General features: G+C 49.7%; 4 protein-coding genes and 1 non-coding gene across 5 annotated transcripts; 3 read left to right on the top strand and 2 right to left on the bottom strand.

Annotated features, from left to right (window-relative positions):
• Nucleotides 1–370: 370 nt before the first annotated feature.
• On the bottom strand, nt 371–1611 carry BDV37DRAFT_239958 (uncharacterized protein). Its single transcript, XM_032081017.1, has 2 exons — nt 1527–1611; nt 371–1432 (listed from the first exon to the last, which is right to left on the bottom strand). The coding sequence occupies exon 2, from the start codon at nt 1427–1429 to the stop codon at nt 461–463; it is 969 nt and encodes a 322-aa protein (XP_031945439.1). The 5' UTR covers nt 1430–1432; nt 1527–1611; the 3' UTR covers nt 371–460.
• Nucleotides 1612–1864: 253 nt separating this feature from the next.
• Nucleotides 1865–2596, top strand: BDV37DRAFT_239955 (uncharacterized protein). Its single transcript, XM_032081016.1, has 3 exons — nt 1865–2069; nt 2138–2259; nt 2320–2596. The coding sequence occupies exons 1-3, from the start codon at nt 1934–1936 to the stop codon at nt 2419–2421; spliced, it is 360 nt and encodes a 119-aa protein (XP_031945438.1). The 5' UTR covers nt 1865–1933; the 3' UTR covers nt 2422–2596.
• BDV37DRAFT_239954 (alpha-mannosyltransferase) lies at nt 2584–4906 on the bottom strand. Its single transcript, XM_032081015.1, has one exon. The coding sequence runs from the start codon at nt 4297–4299 to the stop codon at nt 2824–2826; it is 1476 nt and encodes a 491-aa protein (XP_031945437.1). The 5' UTR covers nt 4300–4906; the 3' UTR covers nt 2584–2823.
• Nucleotides 4907–5733: 827 nt separating this feature from the next.
• On the top strand, nt 5734–9299 carry BDV37DRAFT_239953 (Zn(II)2Cys6 transcription factor). Its single transcript, XM_032081014.1, has one exon. The coding sequence runs from the start codon at nt 6186–6188 to the stop codon at nt 8634–8636; it is 2451 nt and encodes an 816-aa protein (XP_031945436.1). The 5' UTR covers nt 5734–6185; the 3' UTR covers nt 8637–9299.
• Nucleotides 9300–10171: 872 nt separating this feature from the next.
• BDV37DRAFT_t44 lies at nt 10172–10245 on the top strand. The gene has a single exon. It is a non-coding gene; the product is annotated as a tRNA-Val (tRNA).
• The last annotated feature ends 206 nt before the right edge of the window (nt 10246–10451 follow it).

The following is a 10451-nucleotide window of genomic DNA, read 5'->3' as shown; positions in this document are numbered from 1 at the left end:
AAAAAAAAAAAAAAAATATGATGTATGCGAGGGTGGTGTTTTACCTCGTCGGATTCATCGCCGTCCACGCGAGGGTCAGTGCCGCCCATTTCGACATCGTTGTCTTTGATCTCCTTGCGTTTACCCATTGTGATCAGTACACTGATTACGGCGTGAAAGTATGGTCAATTCGTGGGGTATTGGTTTGTTGGAATCCGTCGTTTTGGGCTTCATCAGCGGCCGATAAAAGTTGCTCCGCTCTCGCTAAACCTTTTCCGTACATTTTATCGCGGGGGTTAAACAAAGTATATCTCTTGAGCAATAACAGGTCAACAAGCCAATATAACATCAAAGTGATACGGGGTATATAGAACATATTTGTCTAATATTTCCTCTAGCAGGTTCACATTCAATCGTAAACACATTCCATCATCATCATCGCAATCCAAGATGTCTATAAATGCAAACCATGCCCAAAAAATCAAACATCACTTTCCACCTCCTCAACAGTAGGCACCTTATCCAACTCCACCCCATAAAACCCAGCAACAAGCTGAATACACTCCCAAACAACCTTCACATCCTCCATGCTGACCCCCAGCCTCCTCGTCCCGCGAATATGCCAATGCGTCTCATTCTTCAGATTCTGGCTCATGATAGCCGGCAACACCACCATCTCCGTATCAAGATCATCCAAGACCCCCCGATCTGACAAAAACAACCCATACGTAATCTCCTTCGACAACCACCCGAAGTCCTGATGCGCGCGGAACAAATCCAGCGTCCCGGTCGTGTTCCGCGCATACAGCTTCTCCAGCCACGCTACGCCGCGGTCATGGTTGGCCTGGTCGCATTGCCAGTTCTCGCGCGTGAAGGTGTAGTCCTTGTCTTCTTCGCGTTCGTATTTGCTGATTGCGAGGATGGCCTCGATGGGCTTGCACACGCCCACTATGATGATGCTTTTGAAGAGGGCCTCGCGGAGGCGCCGGATCAGTGCTTGTCTAGCTGATGGGGTGCTGTAGGGCGCTTGGTTGATTAGGTGCAGGTAGAGCTGGTCGCAGCGTTCCGGGTCCCGGTGGGCGACTATTGTGGATATGGCGAGGATGTACCATTTTTCCGGGGGTAGCGAGGTCTGCGCAAAGCGGGTAGAGAGGTCGTCGAAGAGTTGGACGTAGCGGGGGTCTGGTTGCGGGGTTGGTGTTGGTGTTGATGTTGATGACATCTTGCGAGTTTGGGGTTGGAGTGCTGGGTTGGGGAGGTTGCGAGTAGGGTGTGCGTGGCTACTGTAGGTACGTGTTGCTGGTGACGTTGTAAAGATATTGAAGTATTGGGGTTGTCGTTCGGGCACCGAGATCGGACGTGGGTTGTTGAGAATCAATGGTGGTGGTGGTGGTGCCCACCTACTAGTGCTAGTAGTATACAAGTACACTTGTCTTGCATATCGACACATGATCTGTAATGATTAATTGGTTAGAAGATCGTCAGTGCGAAATGACGGCGGAAACATGACAAAGCAGCGAAACATGCCGAATTATGGATTTTCTTACGAGATTCCATATCCGTCTAATCTCATAGATCCGGGAGTGGAAGTCAAAAACCAAAACAAACCCACGCAAGCCCTACCCAGTCCCCCCAATCGAGGAAAAGAGAACAACAGAAGTGCTTCCAGACCAATCCCACCTATGATTTAATCATGTCAAGTGCAAAGCGCAATCCCACGATAATTGGAGTACCTCTTCCAGATATTGTTGCAATGCGCCCCACCTATGATCTCAGCGACCTCAGCCATGACATCACACCAGGGTATACAAGACAGTATAAAGAATGCATCGTCCTGACCTTTATTCCCAATTCAATGCAATCAACTCTTTAATCTGAATTATTCTCGAGAGTCCTACTTTTGCCTCTTGCTTGCTCTTTTCAAATTTCTACAATCAAACTTCAATCGATCAAAATGTCGGGCCAATCTAGCGTGGGCAACCGCAGCCTCTACGAAGCAGGCGACCAGCGCAACGTGCCTCAGTCCGTCCTCAACCAGCAGGACCGCTACAATGAGGGCCAGAAGCACAGCCATAAGAACTTGGATCCGAGTATGTCCTTCGCTGATTGCTCTCCATTGATGGGATGTTGCTGCTGAATAGTGCTGACTAGAATGCAGAGGACGAACGCTCCATTGCCAACAAGCTCGCTGCTCGTGAGAAGCAGCCTGACCCTAGTCATCATCACAACTATGATGTCAATCCTGAGGCGGAGATTAGCAAGAAGGATTCTACTAAGCCGGTATGTTTCCCTCTTGTAATGATTGTCGAAGATGGCTGTAGCTGACTTGCTTGTGACTAGGCCAAGATCCATGGCAACGAGCCGTCAAAGGGAGCCAAGATTGACCAGGAGCTCAAGGAAGAAGACGAGCAGAGACTGAGGGAGAAAGGTATCAAGAAATAAATTCGCCCTGGAGGCTATGGTGTAACAACCAAAGGTTATGCTTCTTCGTCCACAAGCTGGTTTGAAATGGCATCTTCTGTAATTTTAGCATGTACCGGTTGACGAAATAATGGGAATTGATCAGCATTAACGTGCACGTTTGCGTACATTTCTATATCCTCTGCTATTATGCAACATTATGAATGGTATGTATATACATATTGTAATTGGCCACGTCGTCGTCTCGTAAACAGCGTATTGCGTCCCTTGGTCTCACAAATAGGCGCTCACAACCCAGCAAGTGTCGTGTCAAAAGGTAATCTATGCCAGCCTTCGTGATAAGGATTGTCGAGCCAGACACTATGGTGGTAGCGGCTGTAGGTGGGACCCGGACTGACTAGAGTGGTATTCACTGGGACCAATTTAGCCTTCGTCAACAAACTTAGGGTCGTCATCATGTGGTTCCGCAAAGACTGTGTTCCAGTAGCTCTCGACTTTCTCACACACGCCCGTTTTGCCCTCCCACGTTCTGAATTCTATTTCGGGACTACAGCTGACCCATTTGATCTCTTCCCAGTAGGCTCTCTCGATGTCAATCCCAAACCGGTGCAGGACGTCTTCAGGGGCAGTCCACGCGCGCCCCTCTGTGCCATCGGGTCGAAGGGTGGGAGTAGTTTCCCAATTGTACCCAAAGACATTCTCTGCAGGATTGAACTTGGGGTAGTTGGCATGGATGAAAAATACACGAGGAGGCTTGTCCACCGAGGGGTCCTGTACTCGCCATTTGCCCTGGCTCGTCAGCGCATGGTCTCCAATAGGGTCCGATTGCGCCATTGCTGAACCAGAAAGCCCTTCCGGCGTTTGATGACCGAGCGCCTGAACCCTCTCGCTGACCGCATAGAAAGGTTCGCCCACTGCAGTCGCAGCCTGCAGGAACGTTTCTTTGTCGCCCTCACCCGGTGCACCCTGAGACAATAAGCGGAAGTAATGCGACGGTCCGTAGTAGTTATAATAGGCAGCAAGTAACAGTGTGAGATAGTGCGTCTTTTTGGAAACGAGAAAGATACCGGTCTCCGAGGATTGTCGCTCGGTCATCGGAGGCATCGGTTGCTGGGAGATGTTATAATATGCCGGAGAAACCGACGACGCCCAGAAATCGGGCCAAGTCACTAAACCGGTGGACGTGAAGGGTTCATGGTTGAGCAATATTTCGGGTTTGTCCATTGGAAAGCAATCGGCATCCATCCAAATAATCTCCTCGAACGAAGAAAAGAGGACCGCAAAGACCTTTAGTTGGTAATGTTGGATGACATCTTTGCCTACAACATCGGAGAGTATTAGGCACCGCGCGCCCATTTCCGGGAGGACCTTGTCGCAGATTTTCTTTTCATACTCGCTTGCATCCTTCATGTACACCTCCACAGGCAAAGTTGACCCTGTGCGGCGTAGCATCCGCAAGGATGACAGAAATACGGGAAGATAGGAACCCCCGGCCGTCGTAACTATACCCCTAGTTCCGGGAGAATGGGCGGGACGCAACTTCTTCGCCGTCCTGATATCATTGAGATAATTCGCATGTGCCTCTGTCAGCACGTCGAGATCATTCTCGCCGAACACGATCAAGTCAGGACGGGGTTCAACTGTTGTGGCATTGAAATGGACTGCGCTCGCAGAATCCTGAAGCGTGGGGGACGGGCAATTTGGTGCATGTGCATCTAAGATTGACCTTAGCACCTTCCAAAAGGCAATCTGACGTTCGGTGAGAGGAACTTCAAAGGCAGTGCTAGGAATCGTCGAAGCCGGAGGCGGGGTCCAATATAAATAAAAAGTACAAATGAGAATTAATGCGGCTGTCGCTGAGAGGACCGTCCTCAGCCGGCCTGGCCGAAAGATTGACATTGCTATGTGTGACAGTCGGTTGAAATTGATGGCTGAGAATGCCGTTATAATCTATCTCGGGTGTCTACACAATGTGACCCAATGGGTGCGGTGCAAACACGATACGCCCTAACACTTGACGAGAGAACCTCGATCGCTGATTCCAGATAATAGCAGTCTTAGTTAAAAGACGAATGGCAGCATGACAGGCGACCTTGGCCGCAACGAGGTCGTTTATTCGACCGTCTCAACCCAATTCAGGAGGTTCTTTTTGCGCGACCCCAACGGAATGATGTCGATCCGATGTGGCCGAGGCAGTCTTTGTCGAACAATTCACACTGAATTAGCGGCAGACAGGCGTCATAGGGGTTTGACACTATTGCCGAAGCTTCGAACAATCAAGGGCAGTAGACTTGAATGTAGGTTGTTGCCTTCAATCACTGCAAAATCTCTCCACAGTTGAAATCTGATGTATAGACAATGAAATTCAAGAAAAAAAACAAAGACTTCCCCTGTGTGGAAGGCGGTGGCAGAAAAAGGCACATCGAGATCCCAAGAGGCCAACCGTATCACACTAACGCAGTAGTACGTCCTCCGTACCTAATGCTGATGATACTCCTTATTCAAGGTTCTGAGAGCGCATAACTTAAGTTTCTCAGGCTCCACCCCCTTCGCAGCTTCTTTCCGTAAAAGACCAGGGTTTTAATTTTGCTCTCCGGCCGCCGAGATGGTATCCTTGGGAACTTCTAGGCGCTTTCCAATCAATGAATGCTCATAGGCCGAGGGACAAGCTTTGCCAATTTTAGAATGGATATCATAACATAATATGTGGATATCTCCAAGGAACCTAGGCTTTTCCTTGTGAAGAGTGGATTATAGGGTAAAGCCAAGAAGATCTGGGAGAGCCGAAGATCGAAGCAGAAGATTCAGAACGAAATACGACAGAACAATCTGAAGAATTGCTGATCCTCGAGAAGATACTTTCAGCCACAAATTTAAAAGTATTACGGAGTAAAGAAAACCCAAAACTCTGCAGACAAACGGCTCTTAATTCCCCCTGGTAACCAGCAAAGTTCCTTCCTTTGAGGCTAGAGAGTGGGTCTTTCGCTGGTATTGCCGGCAGATCTGTGCAACGGGAACAGTTCCAAAGAATTGCTTCAAGTTTGCACAACACAAGAAGCTTTGCACGTGACGGCACATGATTACTGATTCTCTCGCATAGCGAACCGTCCCTGGGATTAGACCAAACACTTTTCTCCCCCTTTGTACTATCATCGTCCTCTGGCTTGGCTGCGTCATCATTTTAGTGTGTCGAGACTGGCCGCATTCCTTAATAGGGACTCAGGTCAAGTAGCACCACAGTGAGGTCCAGTCTAAAAGTCCGAGTGGCAAACGCTGAGACTCGGTTCGCGTCGTCATAGAATTGGGGCTTTTTAATTTGATACTTTTCCGTGACGAGAATTCCCGAGTTAATCCAGTCAATATCACTTATCTCTTCCTGGTTAGTTGCCAAATTTTCGTTTCGGCTCTACGATCAACTAGGTGATATTAAAGGGCGGGCGAAGCCGCAGCGATCGTCCCTTATCGTCCGTCTCTAATTCCGCGTGGTTAGCACACCCGGGCAAAACGAGAAACACCCCAAGACACCGGTCGCTGGGATTTTGAGGCTAAACTGCTCATTACTACAATCCATTGGATTTATTTCTTCTTCCTTCATCTCCCCACTCGCTTACTCGACTCTTCTCGCCTTAGCTTTCCGACCTTAGCGGTTGCTCGTCGATCGCTGTATCATCTATGGCACCCCGCAACGCGGGTCTTCTCCGCCATTCCGCCTCTCCTGACCCTGACCAGTTAAGCCATTTAAGACTATCGGTTCGATAGCGATAGCTGCTCGCCCGGGTCCTAATATGGAGCCGGCTTCTAAAGCGCAAAACCGTAAAGCTACCTCAGCCACGGATCAAGCCCCGCGAAAGAGACGCAAGCGGACTGTCGTTACTGGCGCAGCGGAGGATTGCTTCACCTGCGCCCGACAAGGATTCTCCTGTGATCGGCGACGCCCTTACTGCTCTCAATGCCTTGATCATGGTCGGGAATGTTCGGGTTACAAGACCAAGCTGACCTGGGGTGTTGGTGTTGCTAGCCGGGGTAAGCTTAGGGGGTTATCGCTTCCGGTGAGCGGGTCGCAACCAGCTGCGACGCCCTCAACCGCACCTTGTCCAGCAGGCCCACACGAATCACCGTCTATATCACCATCGCCTTACAAGTCCACACCCTCTCACACAGCTACGACCTCATCAACGACTTCACCTACGTCTCAAGAACAGCAGCGGCCTCCATTTGTATCTGAAACACACGGGAACATAATCTGGACAAATAACGCTTCCAACACCCAACAATGGCCCACGGGAAGTCCACTCTCAGTCCACCATCGCCCGTGGAGTAAAACAGGGACCCACAGAACAGATGTCTCACAAGGCATAGCGAACCTTGATGTACGGCCACGCTTTCAGGAGAGGCCAGGCCTATCCACGGGGTGTCATAACATGATAAGCACAACAAATGTCTGGTCTAGTCAGGCGCAGGTGCTATCAACGATGCCACAGTGGCAACACCCGGGGAATGCCCCGGAAACTGAAGCAACCGAGGTGGTTGAGGAGCAGCACGAGCGAGAAAGTACAGGCAGTCCTCCTCTACGCGTAGAAACTTGCCATTCGCCGTCGCTATCACAGCTGCTTCTAGCACGCTCTGTTGGACGTACCCCACGACTCAGATATTTAATCAGCTATTACGCTGAAGTCATAGCGCCGATGATCGTTGCTTTCGACGGCCCAGCAAACCCATTCCGCACTTATGTTCTACGCCTAGCACAGGAAAGCTTATCACTTCAAGAAGCCATCGCTACGTTATCTACATGTAACATACGGCAGAGGCATGAGCGGAGGATGAGGCCAACGGAGCGGTCCCTTCCAGCACGCTTATCATCGTTAGCCCATCGCGTCTTGACAGACGAGGCGTTCCGAGATGAATACGGGGTGTCAAGGCCTGAGGGGTTTGCTCGAGAGGAGCAATACCATCGAGGCATGGCTGTCAAGGCTCTGAATATGGAGTTGGCCGATCCGCGTGAAAGACTGTCGGATTCCGTCCTCGCAACATTGCTTGTCCTTTGCTTGTTTCACATGTGTGATACTGGCGTCGCTCAATTCAAAACCCAGTTCGCTGGGGTGACAAAGTTATTGGCAATCCGAATGCGCAGCTCTCCGCAAATGTCGGAGGAGTTGAAATGGTTCGTTCGTGTGTTCACCTGGTTTGATACGATGACAGCTACCACCAATGATCGCGAGACGCAGCTTCGCGGTGCTTGTTTAGATATTGCGGCAGTTTCAGACGGTGAGTGGGGGCTGGAGAATCTTGCAGGTTGTGATCCAAGCCTGTTCAAATTCATTGCGCAGCTCGGTCGTTTGAATCTTTTGAGTCAAGACCAGCAAGTCAAAGCGCCGGGACTTGTGGATATATCTGTTCCGTCTTCGGCGCCTCCACCATCGATGACATATTTTTACTCATCTTCTTCGTTGAGGTCAGATATACCTGCCGGCAGCAACACTCATTCGCATCCGCTACCCTGTCTACCACAATCGAGCGACCCATCAAGGCGACCGTCATCACCAGCGTTTTGGGCAGAATGGTATTCGTTACGGCAAAAGCTTGAATCATGGCGTCTCCCCCGCCAGGATAGTCGACATTTTGGTGGTGTCCCCGCGTCTACTACAAATGCATACATTTCGCCACCTTCATCCCCGTCATCTCAGGCCGTTGTTGCCCCTCAGAACCGCGAGGATGTCTTTCATATTTCTGAATCATTCCGCCATGCCGCGATTCTCTATACTGAACGACTTGCGTATCCAGATTTGCCATCCAATCATCCCCGTATTCAATTACTCGTGAACTACGCGATGCATCATATCTCACTGGTTAAGTCGGACGTGTACCTATTATGGCCGCTTTTTATCACTGGCGCCGAGTGTGTGGTTGAAAGGCATCGTACATTCATCAGAGAGCGCTGCAAGGACCTTTCCAAAGATTCTGGATTTCTAAATAACCTCTCATGTCTCGAGTTGCTCGAAAAGATATGGGCAGAAATCCCTACCGCGGCCGATGTTGGCGATCACACTGATCGTGCATCACGCGGCACATACGCTGGCGCATCCGAAGACGTTGTGTCAGCCTTTGATGATAATTTGCCTTCCTATAGCGAAACATCATCATTCCCGATTCTGGCATCGGTTGCGAGACCGCATGGATTCCGATGGCACCGGGTGATGCAGGCTAAACGGACCGAAGGGGAATATATGGTGGTGTGACAAAAGTCACGGATGTACATTCATGATACTAATACACCAGTGGACCTATTCGGTAATCTGGCTGATATGCTTAATGATATACAACTGGATATATTACGAACATAGGTATAGCATTATGGAGTTCTACATGTATGTACATACATAGCATGGCTATAGCAGCAGTGGTGGCAGCGATTGTGCCTACCTTGAACAAAAAATATCCCCTCGTATAACGAAGTCACGTAGCAACCACATAACAACCTAACTGATCTCATTGCCAACCACAGCAACCCGATGAAGCAAAAATTCGCCAATAACGCCCCGCAATTCCATGACTAGCTATAACCTAAGGCCAGATCCACCTGGAATGAGTCCGGCGTCGCCAGCGTGTCAGGCGCTGATTTGCCGATCTCAACTCCACAGGTCGGAGATTTATGTAGATGCACCCTGGTAACTGCAGTGCAAAAAGATGGTGGAGGCATTTGGGCTGGGAAATCCATCATTGGGCGCATGTATGTACAAACCATAGTCATACATTCTGTGGAAGGATCAGGAGGGGTCGTGGTAAGCTGATAGGGTTGGTCGGTGATACCTTAGGTATCTGGCCACGTTAGTTAGCGTGGAGACAATCTGGTATATTTATGCACGTTCAGTCCGAACAGGGAGTCCGATGTACCACTCCACCACGCTGGACTACCTATAAGAGTTATTACTACTGTGAGGGGTACAACCGTCCCCACCGAGCCACAGATGTAGCTATGACGACGTACAGTAACTTTACTTTTTTGGTAGCCCATCGCTGTCTCTGGCTAATCGAATACGAACTAAATGAGGTCGCGGAAGCCGGAAGGGCTGCATGCAGGCTGGAAAGAGGGTTCGTTGGTTCGTTTGGTTGGAGGTCTCGGTCCAGCCCCGGTTCAGGTACTTTGATCGTCTCTGAACCGGCGAATGGGAGATGAGAGGGGCGTGTTTGTTCTACAGCAAGTCTAACACTATCTGCAAGGTTCGTATGTATGTTTTTCGGTACGGGATTCATGGGCGCTTGATAGGCTTGTGTTGACGCCTAAGACACTGGGTCCCATTGATGTCTAGTTTGCTGACTAGGGCTCAGGGCAAGGGCTGAAGTCACGCGCACAATCATGCTCGTTTCGACTACGCGATGGATTCTTCAGCTTCTTGAAATGGGGCGGGCGAACAGACCAGAGGATGAGACAGACTACGTACACATCCCCCGAAAGGGAACCTGGATGGACTAATCAGGCGAGAGATCAAGTGCTGTGGCTTGGTTTTGTGTGGAATTCTTGATCAGGGCTGAGTATGCAGGATTCAGGTCTCCTTTGTACAGATGTGGGAATAAGTTATGGTAATCTAGGCTGGAATATGAATGCCTACGGGGCTAGAATGTGGACGGTACGTACCGTACGTACTAAAATAGATACCTATGTATGTACCAGTACATACCGTACATACATGGGATCCTCACCACTTGGCCGCCGCTTTTTGACTTTTCCAGCAGCTTCCCTTATTTATCTAGATAAGTCACACGAAAATATATCGGCCGGATGGTGTAGTTGGTTATCACGTATCGTTAACACCGATAAGGTCCTGGGATCGAGCCCCAGTCTGGTCATATCTTTTTGCATTTTATTTTTCTAGCCTCCGAGCTCTAACCAACGTTACACGGTTGGAATCGACGAAAAAGGGTCAACTTGGCTTGAAGGTGTGTTACATTGCCATTCCACTTCTTTTTTGCTTTGCCGCTACAGCCATGTCTTCAGGGATTCGTAGAGAAACTCTCCCACAACCTCAACCTCTCTTCTTCCTTATGCTCCCACA

Source organism: Aspergillus pseudonomiae (genome assembly GCF_009193645.1).
Source record: "Aspergillus pseudonomiae strain CBS 119388 unplaced genomic scaffold BDV37scaffold_8, whole genome shotgun sequence".
In the NCBI taxonomy this organism is placed as follows: domain Eukaryota; kingdom Fungi; phylum Ascomycota; class Eurotiomycetes; order Eurotiales; family Aspergillaceae; genus Aspergillus; species Aspergillus pseudonomiae.
This window is presented reverse-complemented; position numbering and strand designations above follow the sequence as displayed.

Excerpts from the sequence above, each read along its gene's own strand:
- BDV37DRAFT_239953 (XM_032081014.1), top strand. The coding sequence starts at position 6,186 with ATGGAGCCGGCTTCTAAAGCGCAAAACCGTAAAGCTACCTCAGCCACG.
- BDV37DRAFT_239955 (XM_032081016.1), top strand. The coding sequence starts at position 1,934 with ATGTCGGGCCAATCTAGCGTGGGCAACCGCAGCCTCTACGAAGCAGGC. Across the intron at positions 2,070-2,137 it reads CCATAAGAACTTGGATCCGA|AGGACGAACGCTCCATTGCC; the intron begins GTATGTCCTTCG and ends ACTAGAATGCAG. Across the intron at positions 2,260-2,319 it reads AGAAGGATTCTACTAAGCCG|GCCAAGATCCATGGCAACGA; the intron begins GTATGTTTCCCT and ends GCTTGTGACTAG.
- BDV37DRAFT_239958 (XM_032081017.1), bottom strand. The coding sequence starts at position 1,429 with ATGTGTCGATATGCAAGACAAGTGTACTTGTATACTACTAGCACTAGT.
- BDV37DRAFT_239954 (XM_032081015.1), bottom strand. The coding sequence starts at position 4,299 with ATGTCAATCTTTCGGCCAGGCCGGCTGAGGACGGTCCTCTCAGCGACA.